This window comes from Cutaneotrichosporon cavernicola, assembly GCF_030864355.1.
Source record: "Cutaneotrichosporon cavernicola HIS019 DNA, chromosome: 2".
NCBI lineage: Eukaryota > Fungi > Basidiomycota > Tremellomycetes > Trichosporonales > Trichosporonaceae > Cutaneotrichosporon > Cutaneotrichosporon cavernicola.
The window spans coordinates 2,942,400-2,965,935 of record NC_083394.1 but is presented as its reverse complement, the minus strand read 5'-3'; the positions used below and the strand labels follow the sequence as shown (position 1 = coordinate 2,965,935).

At 57.1% G+C, this 23,536-nt stretch overlaps 8 protein-coding genes across 8 annotated transcripts; 5 read left to right on the top strand and 3 right to left on the bottom strand.

Moving 5' to 3' along the window:
* Window positions 1-1,018: 1,018 nt before the first annotated feature.
* CcaverHIS019_0211340 (uncharacterized protein) lies at window positions 1,019-1,698 on the bottom strand (the record flags this gene model as incomplete). Its single annotated transcript, XM_060598223.1, has 2 exons — window positions 1,019-1,552; window positions 1,585-1,698. The coding sequence occupies 2 exons, from the start codon at window positions 1,696-1,698 to the stop codon at window positions 1,019-1,021; spliced, it is 648 nt and encodes a 215-aa protein (XP_060455038.1).
* Window positions 1,699-3,872: 2,174 nt separating this feature from the next.
* Window positions 3,873-4,211, top strand: CcaverHIS019_0211330 (uncharacterized protein; the record flags this gene model as incomplete). The annotated part of the gene is made up of 1 exon (XM_060598221.1): window positions 3,873-4,211. One exon carries the CDS (start codon window positions 3,873-3,875, stop codon window positions 4,209-4,211), a length of 339 nt encoding a protein of 112 aa, XP_060455037.1.
* A 2,898-nt stretch (window positions 4,212-7,109) lies between these two features.
* Window positions 7,110-8,015, top strand: CcaverHIS019_0211320 (uncharacterized protein; the record flags this gene model as incomplete). The annotated part of the gene is made up of 3 exons (XM_060598220.1): window positions 7,110-7,112; window positions 7,368-7,757; window positions 7,893-8,015. The coding sequence occupies 3 exons, from the start codon at window positions 7,110-7,112 to the stop codon at window positions 8,013-8,015; spliced, it is 516 nt and encodes a 171-aa protein (XP_060455036.1).
* Window positions 8,016-12,176: 4,161 nt separating this feature from the next.
* CcaverHIS019_0211310 (uncharacterized protein) lies at window positions 12,177-14,705 on the top strand (the record flags this gene model as incomplete). The annotated part of the gene is made up of 1 exon (XM_060598219.1): window positions 12,177-14,705. One exon carries the CDS (start codon window positions 12,177-12,179, stop codon window positions 14,703-14,705), a length of 2,529 nt encoding a protein of 842 aa, XP_060455035.1.
* Window positions 14,706-17,975: 3,270 nt separating this feature from the next.
* Window positions 17,976-19,133, top strand: CcaverHIS019_0211300 (uncharacterized protein; the record flags this gene model as incomplete). The annotated part of the gene is made up of 1 exon (XM_060598218.1): window positions 17,976-19,133. One exon carries the CDS (start codon window positions 17,976-17,978, stop codon window positions 19,131-19,133), a length of 1,158 nt encoding a protein of 385 aa, XP_060455034.1.
* A 511-nt stretch (window positions 19,134-19,644) lies between these two features.
* Window positions 19,645-20,620, bottom strand: CAF16 (uncharacterized protein; the record flags this gene model as incomplete). Its single annotated transcript, XM_060598217.1, has 5 exons — window positions 19,645-19,692; window positions 19,733-19,938; window positions 19,973-20,300; window positions 20,335-20,435; window positions 20,470-20,620. The coding sequence occupies 5 exons, from the start codon at window positions 20,618-20,620 to the stop codon at window positions 19,645-19,647; spliced, it is 834 nt and encodes a 277-aa protein (XP_060455033.1).
* A 508-nt stretch (window positions 20,621-21,128) lies between these two features.
* On the top strand, window positions 21,129-22,640 carry NAP1 (uncharacterized protein; the record flags this gene model as incomplete). Its single annotated transcript, XM_060598216.1, has 5 exons — window positions 21,129-21,326; window positions 21,492-21,674; window positions 21,726-22,091; window positions 22,127-22,540; window positions 22,587-22,640. 5 exons carry the CDS (start codon window positions 21,129-21,131, stop codon window positions 22,638-22,640), a joined length of 1,215 nt encoding a protein of 404 aa, XP_060455032.1.
* Window positions 22,641-22,745: 105 nt separating this feature from the next.
* On the bottom strand, window positions 22,746-23,515 carry CcaverHIS019_0211270 (uncharacterized protein; the record flags this gene model as incomplete). The annotated part of the gene is made up of 4 exons (XM_060598215.1): window positions 22,746-22,877; window positions 22,911-22,961; window positions 22,994-23,161; window positions 23,222-23,515. 4 exons carry the CDS (start codon window positions 23,513-23,515, stop codon window positions 22,746-22,748), a joined length of 645 nt encoding a protein of 214 aa, XP_060455031.1.
* Window positions 23,516-23,536: the final 21 nt, after the last annotated feature.

The following is a 23,536-nucleotide window of genomic DNA, read 5'->3' as shown; positions in this document are numbered from 1 at the left end:
TTGGAATGAGGTACGAAGAGAATGCATAATACAGTAGTTACATGTACGAGCAAAGCATATATTTAATTTTACTATCTACACTGAGTATGCACGAGCCTTCGAGGTTATCCGACATGAACGACGAATAGCGATATAGATTTTTGACGAGGCGTGTCATTGAGGGTGGTTTCCGTGAGATTCCTGATCTCGTTACGGAGGTATAACTAGCTCCTTCACTTCAACAGCATGAATCGGCCCTGGTTGCCGACTGCTTTCCCCTCCTGCGGTCCCGGCAATCTCGCCTCGGCAGCTCGCTGAGCTGACAACGTCGACAGCGTAGGTACCTGTCGCGGACGTTTGTCTGGGGTAGCCGCGCAGGCTCTCCCTCTACGCGCCTCTGCAACCTTATGACGGCGAACGGCCTTGCATCAAATCTGAACAGCGCTGTGACACAATGACACGGTTCTTCCAAGAGGAAACAGTCAAATTTAGCATCGAAACGGACAATGGTCAAAGCTAGTCAGTGTGCGCGCGCCCCGGGAGCGCAGGAGCGGAACTCTCACACCGAATGTGTTCCCACCCCGTACCACGGGCAAAGCACTGAATGAGTAGTACCTGCCCATTCGCGTCGGGGGCAGACCAGGTGAGCACTTCTCGAGGAAAATGCTCCATGTGGCCCAAGTTGAAACCAAGTTGCCTCCCCTGTAATCTGCAATGTTGACCTACACCCACCCACCCCCCTAATACCGCAGCACGATGTTGCCGTAGAGGGAGCCGTCACCGACGCCGGGAGGCTCGAGGCCGAGAGAAGATGATATTGAGGGCTTGAAAAGTAGCGAAAGAGGTCGTCGAGAGTAACGGAGCGATTCATACGTCCCGTAGCAGGGCTACGGTTTACGGGGTATATCTACGGAACGGGAAGCCTGTGTTCTTTGGTCACGTGACTACGAAGTATTGAGGGCCAGGTGAGTGGCACGATGTTGAGCGCCAGCGACGCGGCCACGCGCTGTGGCTCACCCCGGCCCCCGGGTGGCAAGGCTCACCATTCGTTCTGGAGGCGCTCAGAACAAAGAACGAGCACAGCAGCCACCGTAGACAGTAACACCGCAACCAGGAGCATGACGAGCATGACAAGCAGAAGGATGAGCAGCATCATGAAGCCCATGATCATCGCGCCACCCGTAATGCCCAGAATGAGCACCACGTCTCCTCCGTCAAGGTTTGGGGCCGAAGCGGCAAAAACGATCCAGCCGACCACCCACATGAGGGTGAGGGCCGCACCCGCGAGGCCGAAACGGTGGCACCGCGCGAGCAGCTTCTCACAACTGGCCCGAAGAGCGTCGTGGGGCGAGGTAAGAGCGCTCTCCTGGTCAAAAGTGCGCAGGCGGTCGGCAGCAAAGCGGAGGTTGCGGGCGAGCGTGGGAAGCGCGCCGGCGGCAGCATCAAGGGCGGAGGTTAACAGGATGGGAGCGTAGTCCTGGGCTATGGGAGCGTAGTCCTGGGCTGCTTCCTCGTTAACCATGGTATCCTCGGTGAACTCGCTCCACTCGTAGTGGTCGAACGAGTCGTCGATCTTGTGTCAGTCCATCTCGTCAAAAAGCTTACCGAGACGAAAGTGAACGTGCTCTCGCTGTCGGTGAGGTTGTAGTCCACGTTGTAGTCCATGTTGTAGCCCATGGTAGGGGGTGCAAAAATGGTGTTGAGAAGGTGGTACTCCATGGTATATGGTGTAGAGAGGATGTGGGGATGAGAGGTGAGAGGTGAGAAGTGTAATGAGAAGAAGAGAGTGGGTGCAATTGCAGCGTTAAATGCTGAACTGAGTCGCCGCGAATTCACCCGGCAAGCCACTGACTGTTCTTTGCGAGAGATTGATACACAGCATTCCACCGAATTGTTGATTCAATACAGAGCACATTCAGTGCGAGTGTCTTACTGTTTTCACTTACTGTTTTCCACCTTCTCACGCAGCAGACCGGGAATTACCGTTTTGGAACGCCGGGCGGAGAGCCGACGCAATGGTCAAGGCGTTGGAGTCGGCGGTACGCGGCTCGACTGAAGATGGTGTGCAGCCCGGCGGCGAGCTTGCACGCTTCGTAATGTGCTCAGTGGTGACTCTGCCACCTTGTTATAAGGGCCAATATCGGCGGCCACGTATATCTAAACAGTCGTATAGTCGGGCTCGAGGCCCATCTCTCGCAGCCCATGTTGGAAGGTAGAACAAACTGACAGTGCTGATCCCAGGCTTTATGCCGTTTGTTGGTATTCAACAAAACTTCCTCTACGGGAGACATCTTCGAGACGGTGTCAAGACATTGGCACGTCGACACAAGATGATTCAATGCATAGGGCTGCCAGAGTGCCTGGATTACATGAATCGTGGCGGGTAATTGGATCTAGATACACCCTACCGAGGATGTACGCTGTACCAACATCTACTACAAATCACGCGCACACCAATCACGACGTTGCTGATTCGTACAGTACATGGGACATCCAGCGGCTAAATGTCTGTTCTCGGTATACGCTCACCTTGGAACCCCTTCCGCATCATCCGAATTCTTACCGTGAGGAGGTGTTTCGTCAGTTTAACTGGGGCATTCCCGTGATGAGGCAAATTCAAGTCCTCGCCTGCTGTACAGAGGTCCATTGTCGAGTGTTGACAGTGCGATGAGTAGATCAATACACCTGAATGTTGTTTTCTTGAATATTCAATGCATCCAATAAGGTGAGAGGAGATTGGTTACGTGGGTGGTGGTCGTGACGCGCCTGGTCCATCGATGGCCAACTAGCCTGGCCGGCCAGCAGTCTAGAGACGGTCTCTACATAGCACCGCCTGGCCACATGTATTCAATGAAACTTGGCGCGTCGTAGTCGCTTGGATGCGGTTGTCGGAATTTGCGTGCATGTACTGGGTGGTTGGTAGTGGCGAATGGTAGAGACCCGGAATCGATGATTGCCAGCGAGTTGGGTAATTGAGGGTGGAGGTGGCGAGCGCTGAGGTGGCGTGTGGCGGTTCCCGAGGTCGTATCACTGCTTGGGATCACGCCTCCTCATACTTCCAATACGACCGCTTCAAGCATTCTACTGCGTACACTCCAACCACAAGGAGGATAGCACCTCCGCCGACCCGACCAAATCCGATGTCGATAGCAAAAGCAACCACCATCTCCATCTCCATCTCCCCCTCCATCTCAACGGCGTGCTGACGGTATCACCTCGCCATCTGAGTTTACTCCGCGTATCGAGCGCTAATTTTCTCCTTGTATCTTTGAACAGCCTTGGCGGCAAAATGGATACGAGAAGCTTTGGAAGGATAATGTACTATATATCATGGGACTGTGACGAGTACTCGTCACCGACGAACGAATAGTCGTTACTCACTAACGATGGTCGTTAGTCACGAACAATGGTCGGTGACCCTAGCGCCAACGAGTAGTTAAGATGTACGGTGGTATCTGGTACGCCACTACAGTTCTCCTCATTATTATTATAGCGGTTCTCATCGGCGCTTGGAAGTTTGGCTTTGGCACGTTTGCTTAAAATTAGGGAGGATGTCAATAGACAGCTAGTCAGACAACTGTGAACGTCAATAGTCATTCATACATCCATTAGCCGGATGGGTCTCTCACATTCCGCCACGCCCAATTGATCGCGATGTGCGGAAATTGAATTGCGCCTCAAACATACATTTTTAGTATACGCCACCTGTCGAGCTGTCGAGCTGTCGAGTCGAAAATGCTGCCCATATGAGCACACTGAGCCTCTCTCAGTATAAGTACATGCAGAACTTGTGTCCAACAACTCCTCACCACTTGACTCCACTACCACTCTCGACGACTTCAGCGTTGCGTCTCAACACACCTCTCAACACTCGACCCGTCTCCACACTCGACATGGGCAACTTCCTCACAAGGCGGCATGAGCTGGCCTTCGGCAAGATCGCTCTCATCAAACCCTGCTCCTGCTGTGGTGCGACGATGGTCCACCCACCCCTTCTTCCCGACGACCAAATTCTTCCCTTCGACCTCGACTGGGACTTGTGCAGTTCGGATGGCGACAACGACAACCACCAGATTAGCGGCAACGAAAGCGAGCAGGTGTCCGAGGCCCGGCCTTTGCCGTCTGTCTGGCTCAAGTACACAGGGGTTGCGTTCCCTCCAGTGGGCATCGCGCGAGAGGTTTCAAACATCCGGAAGGAAACCGAGCCCCTCGAGTGGGAGATCGAGTGTTAGGTATGTATCACCTTGTCCCCAAGTCAATACGGCTACATTGGACCTGCATCCACCTCCTTCCGTCCCGAGCAAACCGACTATCGGTAAATACTATGTATCCACAACAAGCGCCTCGCTGGTTTTGGACCCTGCTCTCTCGTTCTCCCATTGCCCGTCCTTGTTCTCCAAGTCAGCGTACTTGCGCTCCATTTCCATGACCTTTTTCTTGACCTCCATGAGCTTGTTCTCAGCCTCGGCCACCTTGTCTTTACATGTACTGTACTTCATGCCGTTCAACCATTTGTTCGTCCAACTTCCCTTGGGCTTCGATCCACAAGTCCTCGGCAGCCTCGCGCCCTCCCCTCTCGTCTTGTAGCTGTCATTCCAGATTAACCAGTCAGCTCGACTGCAAAGCTTGTGTAAAATCAGCCCGCTGTGGACAGACACAATTGGTCTAAGCTCGATCTGTGTGGCGCTGAATCATACATCGTACTACTGCTCTGACAGGGTTCGAGCGCTTCTCTACATGTACCAAGTCGATTCGCAATCTCCAAACATGAGAGGGGACTTGGCTGACCGAAGGTCACCAAGCCCTCACCATTTGCGTTGCCGGATTTCTCCAGCTCCAACTTCAAGCTTGCGCCTCTCCTACAGACACATGCACGAACTGCGCGCTGAGGCACATCTCAATTCGGCTGATCCATGCATAAGGGTCAGGAAAGTTACAATGGTTTAGTCTGTAGGTGCCACTTCGGCAATCTATTTACGGCGAAGAACTTGATCGCCCCGCGGGAGGAGGCATCAGAGAGGATTTACTCTTTGCAGATAGTGGTACGTGGAGGGGCTCGATCTGAGATAATCTATGCAGTTGTGAGCGCTGAAGGCAGTTGTTTACATACAAAATGGAAGACAATTGGCTCTCAACGTCTCTGACCTTGTGTCCGGTGCCGGGGAAACAGGAGGAGTATACAGCATGCGCACGAGGATCTTCAAGGTTACAATCTCCAATATTGACTCGCTCTCGTACATGTTGGAGGAGGACTCGAGGGCTCGTGAGCACCGTGTGAGCCCTCCCGGATTGTACATACGCCGATTGTTGCTGTCGCGTCTCTGCATCGTCCTCATACTCGCGCAACGGCCACACGTATCATGACAGCAGCACCGAAATTTATCACGTTGCACACATACTCTGGGTAAGGAACGACAGCGTAGGTAGTGCCCCTGGAAAAGGAAATGGATGGGGACCGGGCAATCAAAGTCCGGCTCCACCTGTCTCGGTGCTGAGAGGAGGTCACCGGCTCTCATCCTCACCCTCCACCACGTTCTGGCTGTGCTGTCCTCCATGCTATCCCCACTCTCCGCGGGCCCCTCCAGTTCCCTCTGCAATACCTCTATCAACGCCTCCATTCCCACCTCGATCTCCGCCTTCTCATCCATCTCCGCCTTCTCATCCATCTCCGCCTTCCCATCCACTCCCACATTCTCATCCGTCTCGTCAACCTCCCCGTCGTTGGACAGGGTGAACATCTGATACTGCGTCTCCAACTCCACCATTCAGCTCTCTCTCCGTCCACTCCTCCGATTCTTCCATCATCTCTTGAGCTTCAGGCACGCCAGTCGCCTCCTCGTCGGCGAGTGGAATCTCTGCCGAGCCCAGTCGCCTCTCGAGCTTCTTGTTCGTCGCCACTTGCTCCTCATACAGGCGATGGAGGCGTCTCGCGTCCGCATTTCGGCACCTTGGATTAGTTTTGTCTCGCGGTCGCGGAAGTCGTCGTCCGCCAAGCCGAAATTGGTGGCGTTGTCCTCGTTTGACTAGGCGACATATTCTCGGAGAGGGTGGGAACGGGATGGATGGAAATTCGGCCTGCGAAACGTGAATGCGTGGATCCTCCCATTCTCGCACCTCCAGGTCTTCATGTCGCGTGAACGCTGCTTCCCAGGTCTAAAGGGTACGCTAGGGCCGACGTGCCAGAGTCTTCGGGTGGAATGCGGGAGTTGAACGCAGGCTGCCACACCTGCGCGGGCTGGGACTCATCGCGCTTCATATACGCAAGCTCATCGGCTGAAATGGAATACGCTCCGACCGCCGAGGAGATGAGAGAATTGGGATGAGCGTTTCCGCCTGGTACTATTCATCCGCGGTTCGATGGAGTCGGTCGGTCATAATGTACAGGCAGTTCTTCATTTGCCCTGGGCGCTCTCCTGTCGAGGACTCTGGCATTGATCTCCTCTTTGCGCGCAGCCATGCGTTGCTGGATATCCCGGTCCCCAGCCGCTCCGAAATTGCCTCGCCGTCAGTTTCGTATCTCGGCCTAGCAACGCAAGCCAGCATTTCCCGACGGCAGAGGGACGCCATATGCTATGCAGCCACGTTCCAGCAATCGTAGCGTTCTTCGGTCATGTATGACGTACTCTGGTCCGCTGACTGTTGGAGCTGGCTCTCGAGGTGGCGGGTCTGCAACGTTCGCAGATACTGGAGCGCAGCATCGCGTCCGCACTCCAAGATATGGGTGGCGTCCTGCCCCTCGGTCGCGTTGGACCTTTGGAACGCGGTGTGGCGGTTAACCGGCCGTCCGCGCCTCGTTTGGCTCACGGTCCAGAAGCCTGCCAAGGTAGGCTGTGAGTTGTCCACGTTTATTGTTGAGTGGGTAGAGTGAAGGACAAGTTAGAGAAGGTTGGCGGCCTGAGTGTTAGCTGGGACCGATTGATGAGATCCAGTGGACTCATATGCTCCACTTGGCAGTTTGGCCGGCGCTGGCCGCCACTAGTCACTAGCTCACCAGATCCGATGAGAGACATCGAGTCGAGACCACATCAGCAGGCTCATCAGAGACCGTGTACCGAGACCAATACCGCGTCGGCTGCTCTCTATCACATATCCCGGACGACAACAGCTGCCTCGTCCTACGGCAGCACAACATGGTGAGTACAGCCTTTGAGGGTGTTCGAGGACCAGCGGGAGGTTCTCCAGCACCTCGAATAAGAGGATGGCCCTTCAGCGCACATGGCCCAGGTCGTCCCGTCTTCACTTAGGGACGGTTAGAGGTTGCGTGTCCCGGTTGACAAGTCCGGATTAGCTGAATCAAGGCAACACCCACGCCAAGTCTGGTGACCCGCGAGCTTTTCAGAAGGCGTACAGTGCATACAGTGAATATGCCCCTGGCCGCGCTGATGCAGTTCGACTTGATGGATGGAGAGGAGACGGATGCGTATCCAGCCTCGGTCATCCAAACGGCTCGAACTGGAAACGCGAACGGACAAGCACTTGACCGCGAGCACGACCACATCGCACACCTCCACGCCGAGCTGGAGACCATGCCCGTACTCGGGAAAGAGCGCGCGCATGACCACATCACACACCTCCGTGCGACCATGCCCCCGTTCCGCATGCATGAACGCACCAACGCGCCCCGTGCCAACGCCGTGACATACACCCTCGAAGAATGGAGCGCCTCACCGACCCACTGCCAAGGCACGATCCGCATTGGCACCGAAGCCGTCGGACACGGGATCGCGTGGGAGATTGCACATGCGGCTGCCGGCGGATGCGCACTCGCCCTCGTGGCTGTGGGTGGGATTGTGATTGCTGTGCTCTCTGTTTGTGTGTGGTTTTTTGGGGTTTGCTGTGCCATCGTGATGGGTATCCTGAGGCGTAGACAGCAATTCAATTAGCTGGACGCAAAAGTGAATTGAATATAGCAGCAGTACACGTGGAGATCCCACCACGTGTACAACCTGGGCGAGGAGCTTGGAAACGTGTGCGTCGGCGGTACCATTGCCACCGAGGTGATGGTGTCACCTTGGGTCGAGAATCAAGCTGCGTAGCAACCACCCGGAGCTAACCTGGGACAAGCGCGTCATCGGGGACCGTTGCGGCCTTGGCCCAGCCATGTTCAGGTTTATACATAGAGGCAGGTCACTCGTTACATCCCCTTCCCCTAAGTACTTATAAAGATTGGCTCACCTACCGCGTTGGACCATGTCGACGCGTACCTTGTCCGATGGTGATGGAGGAGCAGGAATAGTGACGCGCTGCAGTAATGTGCTGGTGTGCTCGTTTGCAAGCCAATTGGTTTAAAGGTAACTTGCCCTTGCACTGTCACACTTTATTACACCGTGACGTTTCCAAGTGTGCCAAAGTGCCGAGGTTGGATCTGCCCTGGTCTAGGCCACAACCCATTAACCAGCCCCTGATGATGAACGGAGGTTACCAATGCCAAGACGCGTATGGTTTTCTTCCGCCAGCAAGGTTTCTAGTATTGCCTGGTCCGGCTTACGCGATGGGCCAACTCAGGTCCCGGGTTGAGTGTAGGGCAAACTGTCCAAACCCGACTTCCCTGGATTTTCACCTTGCCGCACTCGACTGCGCGATCACTTTCGAAATTGCACAACTGTCTAGCCTCCTTGAGTATCAGACTTGTGCTATTCATAACTTATGGTATGATCTGCCATGAACTTGAATAGGATGCTGCGGATGTTATGACGCTTTCTGGGGGTATGTGGCGAGATGGTGACAAGTGCCAGCATGGGGCTGAACCGCAGTGCCAAGTTGCTGAACTCGGGGAGGGCCGACCATGGCCGAGCGCCCTATGTAATCCTGTTGGGGGGAGGGGGGAGGGGGGTGGGTGTAGCGAGTACAGGGAACTTTACCCCGTATCCCGTACCCCGTGCCTCTGGTGATCGCTGAGAATACTGGTGGGAATGAGAGAAATTGAGAGAGAAAGAACTCGTATCTCGAGCTCGGGAATCATTGCATAGCGTGGGTCATTACGGTCAGTGTGAGAGATGATGATGCAACGTGGGAGCGAGTGAGAGCGAACGGGAGCGAAGAGGATCCGGGCCGGTGGGCCACGGCCGCTGGCAGCCAGAGCTATTCCCCCAAGCCCTCAAGCCTCTTACAGTACCTCCATCAAGTCATTGGTCCTTGCTGGAATTCTCTAATCTCTAAATCTTGAGCTCTTAGCAACAGAATTTCAGATCCGGTTCTGCAACGTGCGCAACATGCAACCTCGTTTCAGGCCTTTCAGGCATCCTCAATCGACCAAGAAATGCTCTGACTGGATGCCCAACCGGTATGTCTAGCTACCCTGGTGACACCCGTTCCCGCACCCCTCACTTGGAGAAATTAAAGCCCAAAGCATGCAGTAGATGGGTGACCGTCACGCATGCACTCAGCCTACAACTGGAAATTGACAAAGTTAATCAACCCCGGCCATCCACAACGTGCGAATAGCTAGGTCCAGAGTGCAGGGGTAACAAGCCACAACGGCCACTACCTGACCAAAAGACTTGGTCGATGGACCGAGTCGGTTCTGGAAATGCATTGTAGTTGATAATGTCCCGACGACCTGGATTGCATCGATGGATGGGTAATATAAACCTGTGGGAAGAGTAAGAGTACGGCAGAGGAGAGCCGCGTGGGCGGATGAGGACCTGGGATGAATACCTGATCATACCTGAAGGCAGTTAACGAGTGGGGAATGACTTGTCCTCGTGCATCCTTCCAGTGGCTCAGTACTTTGTAAGGCTGAACGGCATCAAGCAGCCACCGGCCAGCAGCCAGCAGCCACCAGCCAGGCCAGGAAGGGAAGGGAAGGCACAAGGGCATGAGCTACAGGGTAAAGTGAAAGGGTGGAAGAGAGTGTTCAGGGCGGGATCAGGGTTGGTGGTAGGGAATGTAGTTTAATCTATTTTCATAGGTTTGGTGGCGGCCGTGGCGGTTACCGTACTTGCCGTCAGGTCTCAAAGGATACAGGTATGTAGTCATGTAGGTAGAGAGAATGGCCGTCAAGCCGTCAGGCCGTCAGGCTCTTCAAGCCCCCTTTACGCCGTTCTCGGCTGGCAACTGGCAGAGGTCATCTCGTTTGATCCTTGGATCCTCGGTCGACGTCAGTCGTGCGGTCCAACGGATCGGCCATCTGCCAGGAGAGGGTGATCTGGGTCAGGAGGCTTCCGGTGGCTGCCGCCGCCGGCTCTACGTACGTCAAGTTGTCAGGCATCTGCACTCACAGGCATGCCAGGGTTCAAAGTGATCCGGTAGCTGGTAGCTGGTAGCTTGTAGCTGGTTGCACAGTGCACAGCTGGATCAGCCAAGCCATTCAACCACTTTCCTTAGCAACGTTCGCTCTTTGTCGTTCCACTTTTCCTCGACATTGACATTACAAGCAACCCACATCAACCTACACCCCAAGCACATACATCTCTGGCATCGACATTTACAAACAAGGCGACACACTAGAAACATTTGCTCGAGCTTCAACTTCCCGGCGTCCCGAGGCCATCTCAACGCCCCAGTTACAGCGTTTCATCTAATCACCTTCCCCTTCTGGCTCACCTAGCTGGATCACCCGCTTTCTTTGCACCGTCGCCCATCACATCTCTAGCTTGCCAGCTTTTGTTCAACCTCCACGCCTTTCGTACATCTCTTCTTTCCTCTTCACACGGACTCGGTCACTCTTGATACGATTCCACCGAAAAACACCGAACCCGGCCCACGTCGACCGAATTCCATAACCCCCACCCACTACGGCACCACACTGCCCATCACCGCACAGACTGAACCTCACAACACAATCCTCCCACTCACTCCTGGTCGCGACATCTTGGCTGTCACCATCTTCCTCAACCTGCAGCGTTCTAGCTAGCACTCTGACTGCTATCGCTGCATCTTTGGATCTGAGGCTCGCAATTTGAGCTCAACCGTTCTCGGTACACACGGACTACTGTGAGTTGGGAGCAGAGTTCGGGGCGGTCATCGGGTGGTGGCGCCAAGCGTGGTCGGAGCTGGGCCCTGGAATGTGGGTTGGAACTTGAGGATCTATGTGGTGGCCGGGAGAATGGAGGAGACTGGAAAGAGGTTGAGGTTGAAGGTCGATCACAGTGCACCGCCGATCTCAGGCCAGACGGCCTGAGTTGTGGATCTCCTTCCCCCGTTGCCCCTTTAGGGTTGTTGTGAACAGGCGTAAAGAAGCAGCGGGCAATCACGGAGAGTGGTGTAGGACTGTGCAGAACTTGGGCCAGAAGCCGAGTGGCAAGGTTGTCTTTGATGACGACAACGGCTGGTCTTGTGGCTGGACCTGTCTTCAAGTTGAGTTGAGGCATTCCACTTTAGCCACTCAACCGACAGTCATTGCTTCTTTTGGTCCGATCAGAACCCAAATGAATTGGACCCAAAGGAGACGGATCACACAAGGACTGTAAACACTATACACTATACACTGCATACAAGAGATATTATACAGTGTATTAGTGAGCAGTGAGCAGTGAGCAGTGAGCAGTGAGATGGTTGCACACAGCACTCGTCACGCAAATCCTCTATTCGCATACACGCTACACGTCGACCACTAGAGCACACATGCTAACTCTTCTTAGGCCGTGCTGCGCATCAAGTGCATAGTCAGCCAACCACACACGGCAGGGCTGCACACGGAACTTTGCGTAGCGCCAGCACCATTCGCCCTTGTGGGATACCAGTCCCCGCGTCTCGCTCCCAGTCACCCACAGCGTCCAGGCGATCAGAGCAGTAGCATTCAAAATCATCCAAAGCAGCTTGAAATAGTCATCCTTGACGCACTGCTCTCTTCTGCATTGCCCACTGGTCAATCACCCCAGTAAGTCGACATCCCCACCTCTCCAGGGCTCGTGCGTTACCTTGAACCTGGGCGGGCGCCGCCTCCCTCCACCCATTCAACCCATCCCTAGAGCTCGCCATCAAGCAAAAGGACTGTGCTGCTCGCGCTCGCCGTCGGCCCATCCTCAGCCAATCTCTTACTGGCTTCCCTTCTTCTCCCATCTCACATTTCCAGCCACCTATCTCGCTTCCACTCATTTCGCATGTTCTTTGGCGCTGTCGGCCTGCTGACACTGCAGCATCTGCAACTTTGCCCTGTCGTTTGGTCCTCGACTCCAGGCGGCCCGTGTGCGGTAGCTTTGCCAGAAAGCCAAGCAGACTTGACACACCCTCCCACCACCCACTCTCGTTTCAATATGGCTACTGTCGACTCTCCGCGCTCTCCACCAGCCCTCGGCCCAGCATTCAAGCAGGGGTCGCTCAGACTCGACTTTGACCTGCGGCCTACGACGACCGTCAACATACTCGAGACTTACTCTCCTTTCCCAACCCTTGGCCACTCGAGAGACCCATTTAACCTCGACACATTCCTCCTCCATCCTTCCGATGTGCCATGGGAGTTCCTCAACGGCTCCCCGTTCCCTGGCGAGGCCCTCCTCGTGAATGACAACGACAAGCCTAAAAAGTCGGATGCGCCAAACAACCGCATGTCGATGCTTCGGCGCCCCTCGCCACTAGCTTCGAACCCGCCATTGAGCGCCACTGCCGAGGAGGATGAAGACGACGACGACGACCAGTCGGAAGCCTCGACGCCAGGGCCTTCTCCTCCTCGGCGGCCCATGTCTACGGCCGCTGGCGGCAAGAGTTTCCGCGCGTTCATGGGTGCCAACAGAAAGAGCAGCAACCGTCTTCTTACCCCCGAGTCGGACACGCCCGATACCGCACCAACAACGCCCGAGGAGGTGCCGTTCGAGGCGCCCCAACTCCAGCCACCTGACAGGCGGTCCATGTACAGCCTGTCAGGAAGCTCATCTGAGGACTCATGCGACGGCCTGCAGACACCCACCAACTGGAACTCGTCGTCCACGGATGTAACGGCGCGCCTTGCCGCTGCTCTCCAAGAAGACCAGCAGCGCCAGGAGGATCAGCTGCAGCGCAAGAACAACCGCACGAGCTGGCGCGACTGGCTCGGCGGTCGTCGCACATCGTTCCTCGGACTCCGCAGCGGAGAGGCTGGCACCACACTCCTCGAGTCGCCCCGTGCCAGCGTGATCGACCTAATCCCAGAGGAGGACGTCACTGGGCCGGCCATACCCGATAGCGATCTTGCCCGCTCTGCACAACAACTGCGCCGCCTTTCGCTAATCAAACTCGGTTCCTTGCGCCTGCCCTCGCCCCACCCCCTTGCGCCTGTGCTCGAGCGCCAGTCAGCCCACCTCCCGAACGAGGTTGCATTCGCAATCCCTTCCAGCAGACGCGTCTACCCACAGTCGGTGAACGTTGTTCGGCGGTCTGAGCCTCTCCCAGCACAGCCTGGGCTGCGCGTCGCCCTTGGTCTTCGTGACGTTATCCAGCGCATCGATGCTGGCGAGCGTCCCACAGGGCTCCTCAACGTGCAGCGGAGAACGCCACACCGTGGGAGCCGTGCCCGGGGCGTGCGCGACTTTGTTGCCCGTCGGCCATTTGAGGAGCGCAATGTCGTCTACTACGCAGATGACTATGTCGAGGAGGTGTCAATGGCACGTCCTGGCTTTGGCGTTTGGGACCTCGACTTCTCAGACTACATTCTCGCGCTCGCCGACACGGAGGAGCGGCCGCCACGTAACTACACTGTGCGCCCGAAATCGTCAGCGAGACAGCCACGATCGTCGCTGTCGGCGGCGCCAGTGGTCATGGTGACGACCGCTGAGAGTGCGAGACAGTCCCTTAAGCCGTTGCCTAAGGCGTCAGCACCAGCTCTGGCCGCAGCGCCCTCGCCTGCAACCAAGGCTTCCCCACCAGCTCGCGCGTCCGCGCCTCCTACGTCATCGTTCCGCAATGCGCGCCCCAAGCCGTCGACATGGGACGACAGCTCAGACGACGAGGGCGACTCGGACTTGGTCCCTCCAGAAGGCCCTGCGCCCGCTCGTCCGCAGATCACGCGCACCCAGACGGCACCTGCGGTTGCCACAGGCTCGGCTCGCTCCCGCCAGTCGCGCGTCATTGACTCCAACACTGCCCTCGAGTTGGTTACTGCCAGCCGCGACCGCCGCCATGAGGGCAACATGAACCACGTCCAGCGCAAGGCCGTGACCGACCAGCGGCGCGTTAGCACCATGATCCTCGAGGAACAGGAGAAGCGGCGCACACAGTATTCCAAGTCGGTTCACGACTTGAGGCGGCCCCAGCCGTCCAAGCGTGTCTCGTCAATGACCTTATCTGCCGACGCTCATGTCGCCTCACTCAACAGGCGTGCGTCGAGCCAGACGCTTGCGGCGAATGCTGCTTCCCAGCGCCCTTCGGCGGGGCACTCGAGCAAGCAGCGTACGCCGCCAGACACTCCTAACAAGAACCGCCCCGCTGCCTCTCTCCCGTCTTCGCCGCGCTTACAACCTGGAGACCGCCGTCGGGCCTTGTCGCACTACGAGCCAGCCGCCGAACGCCGCCAGTCCGCCATGAACAACAGCATGTATGGCGGCGCAATGGCACCGATGGTGCCGATGCACACCGGCATGATCCCCATGCACACTGGCATGTCGCCCATGGCGCCCATGCACACCGGCATGATGGCGCCTATGCTCCACCCGCGCGCGTCGATGGTGTTCCCGGTGCAGCCGATGGCTCCTCTCCAACACGTATACGCGACGCCGTTTGCGCCTCAGTTCGCGCACGGAAACACGCCACACATGTACCTCCAGCCGCCTCCGCCAAACACTGGCCGTCGCCGCGAGCGCCCTGTCGCTTAATCCCATCACATCACCGTATCTTGCCTCTACCTCATCTTGTCATTCATCGCATGGTGCCTGTTGCACTCTCCAAACACGCCCCAACGGCCACCCCTAATACCATGCTCGCGCATAACGCAGCCCCAACCGGACACTTAGTACATTAGCATGATCACCTCCTACGACTTCCACGAACATTGTAACTTCCGCCATTCGTAGACTAGCATTGACTGGGCGCCTGCTGTATGCACTTGTCATTATAGCAGCTGGCAAGGGCGAGTGGGGTTGAATGGCGGGCCAGGGACGCTTCGGAGGCCAGAGGCCGGCCAGCGCAGCAATTGGTCGCGCCCTTCCCACATCAATAGAAACGCAGGCACAGGCTTCCCACCTTGTCAACCCTCTGCTCTCTGTGTCCATGACGTCTCATCATCAATCAGCTCATTATGAACAATGTCGTCCCATGGACGATCACGCCAACGTCAGGATCACACGCCTCAGCCACTGAATGTCTCATCGGAATGAACCACACACGGACACATGGCAGGAACACATGCCCCGTGCCTGACCCCGTACTGACCCCATACTCAATGGCCAGCAGCTGACATCAGCTCCCAACTCCATTTCTGGCAACTAATAGCTTCCGCATACCGCTCTCACAATTCCCAACCTAATCCAGGCGACGCAGCCTTGAGTGTCAGGCATGTGGAGCTGCCGTTTTCAGTAACCCCATTTCTGGTCATGTCATGTTACCAGACTTGCGGACGTGGTTCGGACGACGGGCGTGCGAGTACCTGCGGGTCGCGGCTCCTTCACCACTCCCCTGATGCCCACAGCGAGGTCCGGAGGCAATCCACCAAATGCCCACAGCTACATCGAGAGGCAATCCACCAAAAGCTCACAGCTTCTAGAAGCAATTAACGTATCGTCGGTTCTTTCCATTCGTCCTACGCGATTAGACCTATCACAGCGACTCTCCCATAGTACAATGGATATTAGTATGGGTGTATTCGTCGACATTAAGAATTTCGGTGAGGTGCCACACGCACACGGGAGATGGGCACAACTGGCGTCACATCTGGGAGGGAACATGTTTCGCCGTATGTATGCTGTGAGGATTCCCGTAGATCCGGGAGGTCGAAAGGCGCTGGAATGAGCTTTCGCACACTCAATAAAAGGCGTCGTTGGAGAGGTATCATGCCAGGAGCTGAGCCATAGAAGCGCCTCTACAGTGCGTGGAAGGAGTTGTCGAGGCAACCCACCCCACCGACACATTTGGACGAACCTCCGTCTCACCTTGACCGCCTGGTCTGTCTAATGCCATGGAATCTACTTTGGGGGAATCAGAGACATCAGAAAGCCTGTCCCGACCTTTCACGCTCTCTTGGAGTGTACTTGAAGAGTTCTCGGGAGCCATCGCTCACCCAACGCCTCTACATTGTCACTACCTCCGCCTGGCTTGATGTTATGCTATACCATCCTCGCGTGACTATGATATGCATATGTACTAAGGCTACGAGTTGAAGATGCGCGAATGCTGCAAATCATGTCTCGCAGCCAAGATCTCCCCTAGCGGCCAAGTCGTCGCTGGTCCACTCTCCGCCTCCTCCGCCCACTCCCAACCCTCCCCCCCATCTCCTCCCTGGTCCGGAACCTCAGTAACGCGACTTGTCATGGCCCGCTCTATCGTCAGGCGCAGGGGATGGGCAAGTAGCTGCGTGGACAAATAGGGCCCGACGATATTAAGCCGCACCGCCGACGAGAGGAGCGACCGCGCATGTGTAAAAAGGTACAAGTGCAGTGTCGTGTCTGAATCAGCAACCCATAACGAAGGGGCTCACCGAGATCGATACCCAACGCCGCGCACACGGTACCGAAACACACCGCCAAATGACCAGGGGCACCCCGCCTCACTGCTCGCTTATACGCCGCCACCAGGTGCGCCTCCCTCCCATCCCCATCCGCTTCGGTGCCGGGCGGAGGTCCTAACCCCCTCGAGTGGAGGGTGAGCAGCGCGATTCCTTGGGCCTTACTCGCGCGCCTCGCGACGTGGCTCAACAGCGTCGCTTCGTGCGCTTCATCCAACTGGACAAGCTCCACGATCCCCCCCTCCTCACCCGCATCTTGGGATAAGGCGCGCCGCGTAATCTCCCATGATTGCCGGAGATACCACCCGGTGCTCGCCTGGAAGTTTTCCACTTCGGCCGCGGCGAATTCTGCCATTGCCGGAGCAGCCTTACTCGGCCCTAAAGTCGCACCGCTCTGCGGAGCCCGCGTACCCCATTCCCGACCCGGAGCAACGCGCGAGGAACGGATATCTGGCGCGTCGGCAACGTTGTAGGGTCGGGAAGGGGTTAGGAAGCCGTGTTTCGCGTAACTCTCCAATCCGGATGAGGCTACAAAGCCGCCGGTTGGGAGGTTTGAGTCCATAAGGACGTAGAGGGCGTGTTCTTGGGCCATTTGAGGATGAAGAGATGCAAGTTGAGAGTTGAGACTTGAGTTTGTTGATAATTGAGATAGCACGGACCCCATGACGCACCTCCACCTTTCCGTGCCTGAATCATCGAGTCATTCAAGCTACACAGAGTTGGGCATCGCCCAGCAGGCGTTCAAGGCTGGCCTTGACCTCCTCCTTGGCGCCAAATAACTTGACAGCTCTAAACACGGCGCGCCGGATCCCATCTGGGAGACCCACCTCGCTAGCCCGCGCACCGTAACCCCTCGACGACCAATCAGGTGGCCCAGCGTGCAGCTTCCGTTGCTTGACGTCTCCACGCCTCCTTGGGGCTGTGGTCATTCCAATAGTACGCTCAAGATGACATGCGCTTCGTCGAGAGCGATGCGGTGGTCGATCTTGGCCTCGTTCCGCTCTAATGCGCGCGCGTTCCGCGAGTCGTGACAAACCCGCGTCATCCAGCATCTCGCAAGTTGCCGACGACGCGGCGTAGAAACTATAGATCCGCATGGGACAGGACAATGGCCAGTTGGCTTGGGAGTGGATGGCCGGCAGAATGGAGCGGTTGTTAGTCGCGGCGCTCAGACTGTGATTGCAATGTCCGCTCGCACGGCACACCACGTTCCCATTGTGGCAAACCGGCCCAACGTCCATTGTCCAACGTCACTCATCAGTCTCTTGTGTACTCTGCACACATACATCCCCTCGTTCTCAACCATACCCCCGCCGACTGGGGCACATATAACCAGTCCCCAGAGACCGTATCAAAGCACATCACCCCACAACTTTCCAAATACCCCATACCTCCGTCGCACCCTCAACCGCCAACTCCAGCCAACATGCTCAAACTCACCTGGCCCTGCCTCCCCACCTCATTCCCCGAGATCTTTGACAATGTCCTGGGGCATTTGGACCACAGCGATCTCCTTGCGCTTCGTCTCACGAACCTCGCCTTCGACCAGGGCGTGAACAAGTACATGTTCCGCCACATCGTGCTCATCTTCTTTTCCCAGTCCTCCTGGAACGACAAGCTTCACGACCTGGGCGAGAGTTCAGAGGACGCTGACCCCGAGCAGCGCCTCGAGGAGGCCCTCCTCAGGGAGATCCTCGATCACAGCATCGACTGCGCGCTCCCTCCCAGTCCCGATTACGAAGATTACGGCGCTCCTGACATCCTCCTTCACACACCTGCGGGCAAGCGCCTGCCTGCGTGCCGTGAGTGGCTGAACGAATACCGCTTCCTCGGACAGATGCTCCCAGAAAACGACTTAGCTCGCCTCAAGATCCTGCTCCGCTACACGCGCCAGTGCGACATCTTTGGCACGTCGTCGGGCTGCTTCGAGATCGAGGACGTGTTTGCTCACGGGGCGTCACTGCCTCTCGTCCGCTGCGTCAATGCCCAGACGACCCATATTCCAGCAGATTTGGGGATTTACTTCACTAGGTTGCGGGGGATGGCCACGCCAGTCGCCACCGTCGCGCGCGTACCATGCGCTGCGCGGCATTTTGTGAATGTCTCGTTCTTACCCCACTACGACGACCTGGCGAACGGAAACATCGACTTCGACCTCTTCGTACAGGATCCCCCGGTCGACCTCACCATCAACTTCCAGAACGGTGGTTGTAGGCGCCACCGCTGTCGCAACGGCTGCATGGAAGAAGATCAGGGCGACGAGGATAACATGGTTCAGGGGCAGAACCCCCCGCTTGGTGTTCTCACCTCGCTTGTGCACCTCCTCCGCACCCATCCCAGCACCCGAGTCACCATGATCGGTGTCGAGGCTCTTCCCCCACGCGCCATTCCGGCTCTCGTCTCAAAGCAGAAGACGATCCCCAAGGAGTCCTTTGGAGCTCTCATCGACCTGCTCAAGAACGCCGTTAACGAGGGCGGCGCACCCCTGACGGGGTCGCTGCGCATGCTAACGAGCGAGCAGTACTGCGAGCGCGTCGGTGAGAAGACTTTTGAGCTCGAGACCGTCACTCCCACAAACGCTTAAGAGTAGTCTTGATGCATATGATGGTGTTACAGCAGTTGATGCAGATGCCGATGGCGCGAGCATGCAGTTGAATGACAACAGGTCGGAACAACACTGCGGTGAGCTTTGGTCGCAGTAAGATCCAGCAACACCCTCAGACTCGCCTTTATATCCCCATACGCTCCCCACCGCGCTGCTTAATGGCCCGCGGTGTACTCTTTGAGCGGGGTGAGTCCGGATTACCAGTATTATCGTCACCGGGTGTGTGGAAGGAGTTGAAAAGAAGGAGAGGTAGAGACGGAGGAGGGGGGGAGGGGGGGGGGGGGGCTATGACGAGATCATACGCACGGACATGACAGCACTGAGGAGCACGACGAGACGGAGCAACGCGCCCGTGATGATCGACGCACCAGCGGCCATGTTGGCACCCACCCAAGCCGCGAGGAAGTGAGGGGAGAGGAGGGGGAGGAGGAAGAGGGGAGAGACGGAACCACAGCCAGCAGAAGCGAGAAACTCACAAATGATCTAGTGTCTAGTGAGCGTAGTCGTACTTGTCGAAGAACGTCCGGGCATCGCGGGTCTGATATCAGCCACGCCAAGTGTTGTTTCAGCTGGCTCACATCGCCCTTAGGTCCACGGATTCTGCCTCGCGCGGCCTCCTTCTTGCGGCGCAGCTCACGGTCCTCGCGCAGCCAACCAAGTGCAACAGAGAAAAGGTCGCCGCTACCCGGGCTCCACTCAAGCGTGGGCCGAGGTGTCGATCCAAGCTGAATATGCACGATCTTGTTCGGGAAAGAGCCGAGGCCATCGAAGATGTGCGTGGCGTCTGGCGTCAGCTTAATCGTCTACTAGGAGCTCACAGAGAATCGTGGCGCCGCGCTCCTTTGCCTCGGAAGCGAGGAAGGTGATGAGATCTGCGCGCACGAGCACATCCAGGTCAACCGTCACCTCGTCGAGTAGGAGAACATCCCACTCGGTCATGAGGCCCATACAGAGCTGGACGCGGCGGCGCTCACCGTCCGAGATCTGGTGCATGCGCCAGTCGAGGTCTACGTCAAGGATCTCGAGGAGGCGATCACGGCGTGCGCGGTGCCGCCACCCGCCAACGCTGTCGAGGAAGTGGGACACCACAATGTCCGAGCGCACGACGGGGTTCATGCACCACTCGGTACCGAGGTATACGACGCCCTGGCGTCAGAAAGTGCAGATGGAAGGGTCTCACACCAGGGGTGTTCATGAAGACATCCTGGCCGAGGATGCGGCAGTTGCGCGTCTTGGTCAAGCGCTTGCCAGCTAGGATGCGGAGGAGCGTCGACTTGCCGGCTGCTGTCAGGTTTGGCCAGTAGAGTAGGCGTACCTCCATTGGCACCGACGAGGAGGCAGCAGTCCCCACGGGCAAGCTGTATGTTAAGGCCGGATAGGACGGGCTCCGTGTCGTTCGGGTTAAAGTGGAAGGTAAGGTCGCGACAGTCGATCGCGAGTTCGTCCGGGCAACCGTTTGAGGTCATGGCTGAAATCTGGAGGAAAGTTGAATGGCTGGGAACTTGAGAGAGGTTAGCCTTGACAGTATCGAGGAGAGACTTGAAGTGAGCAAAGGAAGAGGGAACAAGGACAAAGAGATGCAAGTGGCGTCGAGATGAATACAAGTCGTGTTCATGATAGGTGCTAGTTGATTTCGGCTATGAGGATTGAGGGGTTAGTTTAGGATGGGATGCAAGTAAGGTGGAGGACGGTTAAGCGCCACATGCTGTATTGCCGGATTAATAGGTGAGTTGTCAGGCGCCTTCAAGGCTACTGAGGCTCTCAGTTTCCAGCTTGACAGGCGCCCCAGGCTCTTGTTTCCCTAACTCGAAGTCTTCCCTGTTGCCACCGTTTACAAACCCTACGCTTACGCCTTTGGGCTCCATCATCATTTCTCTACCAAACCCCTCATAGTTCCTCCCATCCACAACCCCTCCTCCCATCAACTGCAACCCACACTTCCTTCCTCCCTTTCTATCCACTGCATCGCCAAACATGTCCGAGTCCCAGGACATCAAGCCCCGCATGGAGGACGACCTCATCGCCCCCACGCCGCAGAACACCCCTCTCACTACCCACGTCCCCACCAGTCGCCCAGCCGGCGCAGGCAAGCCCAAGGTTGAGGATGTTGCTGAGGGCGATGAGGACGAGGACGACGTCACGAGCATGAACCCCGCCTCGCTCCTTGCCAACGTGAGTCTCTCGGTGGAAAGAATTTGCTCTGCGCGCCAGAGCGCCGAGCGCACCGTTACCAAGCCCCCGGCGCAGTGGCCCTGGCACCGTGTTATGTGACACACTCAACTTTTTTCTCCCAGTGCCAACAATGACGCGATCATCACGACCTAATGCTAATGGCAGAACCCTGCTCTCCTCGCGCTCGCCCAGCACAAGCTCGGCGCTCTCGTCGGCCGCCCGTCGGGGTACATTGAGAGCCTGCCGCCTGCTGTGCGTCGGCGCATCGACGGCCTCAAGGGTCTTCAGGTTGAGCACTCAAAGATCGAGTCCGAGTTCCAGCTCGCCATCCTCGAGGTCGAGAAGAAGGTGAGCGGTCTTCCTCCGCCGTTCTGATATCAGTTTCTCAGCAAGTACCAGCCCCTGTACAACCGCCGTGTCGAGATCATCTCGGGCAAGGCTGAGCCGACCGACGCCGAGGTCACCGAGGGCCAGAAGGCCGACGAGGACGACGAGGATGACGAGGACGAGGGTGCGCAGGTCACCGAGCTCACCGACGACAACGACGAGGAGATCACCGGCATTCCCGAGTTCTGGCTCACCGCCATGAAGAACGCCATTCCTCTCGCCGAGACCATCACCGACGCCGACGAGGAGGCCCTCAAGCAGCTCAACGACATTCGGCTGTCGTACCTTGACGGCCAGGCTGGTTTCTGCCTCCACTTCACCTTTGGCCCTAACGAGTTCTTTGAGGACACGGAGCTCACCAAGACCTACTACTACCAGGTGAGCTCGCGGAGACGGAATCTAGCTGACAACAGGACCAGGTCGGCTACGGCGGCGACTTTGTCTACGACAAGGCGATCGGCCACGACATCAAGTGGAAGGAGGACAAGGACCTCACCAAGAAGGTCGAGATCAAGAAGCAGCGCAACAAGACGACCGGCCGCACCCGTGTCGTCCGTAAAGTCGTCCCCACCGACTCGTTCTTCAACTTCTTCAAGCCGCCTCAGCCTCCAACGCGCGAGGAGCTCCAGGAGGAGGACGTCGACGAGGAAGAGCTGGAGGAGCTCGACGGCCGCCTTGAGATGGACTACCAGCTCGGCGAGGACTTCAAGGAGAAGATTATCCCGCGCGCCGTCGACTACTTCACCGGCAAGGCCCTCCGTTATGAGGAGGACTTTGACGATGACTTTGAGGATGATGACGACTTTGACGACGACGACGAGGACGAGGTGGGTTTCTCGTTGCGCATTCGAAGCAGTGCTGATGCCATAGTAGGACGACGGCGCCCCCGCACCTGGCGCGCAGGACGAGAACTGCAAGCAGCAGTAGTTTCGTAGACATAATGCTGTGACAGTGTGATGGTTACAGTTAATCCAGCGGTTGCGTATGGCAGTCACGCCATGTATCTTGCACTGACATGTTACAAAACGGAAGCTACAGTTTGCGCATCTCCTCGGCGCTGCACCACCACACGTACGCGGGTTCGGGCTCTCCCGCCCACATGCGCCACAGAAAGCGGACGAGGCGGAGGAGTAGCGGATCGGCTTGCTCGATTCTTGCAAGGCCCTGCTGTCAGCTCGTTAATCAACCTAAGCTAACCGCAGCAGCATCCATCTGCATCCGCAGGACCTCGCGGCGAGCAGCCACGCACTGGTATCAGCGTAGAGAGGGTAGGAACTCACATCTGACGCGCAGTTACAGCTGGGCAGATCGAGCTGCAGGGTAGGGTTGCGATCCAACAACAAGGCCTCATCCGGGCCAACGAGTGGCAGCATCGTGCTGCCCGGCGACTTGACAAGCTGGACATTGAGCAGACCGACGAGGACGAGGAGCGCAGCGAGTATCTCGTGCTACCGTCAGCAAACGACAGCCATTGTCGACTCCAGAACCACCTTCCTTCACAAACTCACCGCCTGGTCCCGTCCGACAGGAGCTCCGGGAGAGGCGGGAAGGTCGTGGGGAGGCTTGGTGGGTGTCTGCGCGGGCGGGGATGGGTCGGTGGACTGGTTCTTCGACTTGGTGGCTGATGCCAGGGAGGATTGGGCCATGGGAGAAGACCAGGACTGGACCTTGGATGATGGCGGAGCCTTGGGAAAAGGCTCGGGCTTTCCCAACGAGCCCCGAGCGAGCGGACACACTGTCATGAAGCTCCGTTCGCCGAGGTCCATCTCGGGTCTGGTGACGAGGGACAGTGCCGGGTTCATGATAGGGATACGAGGTTACTG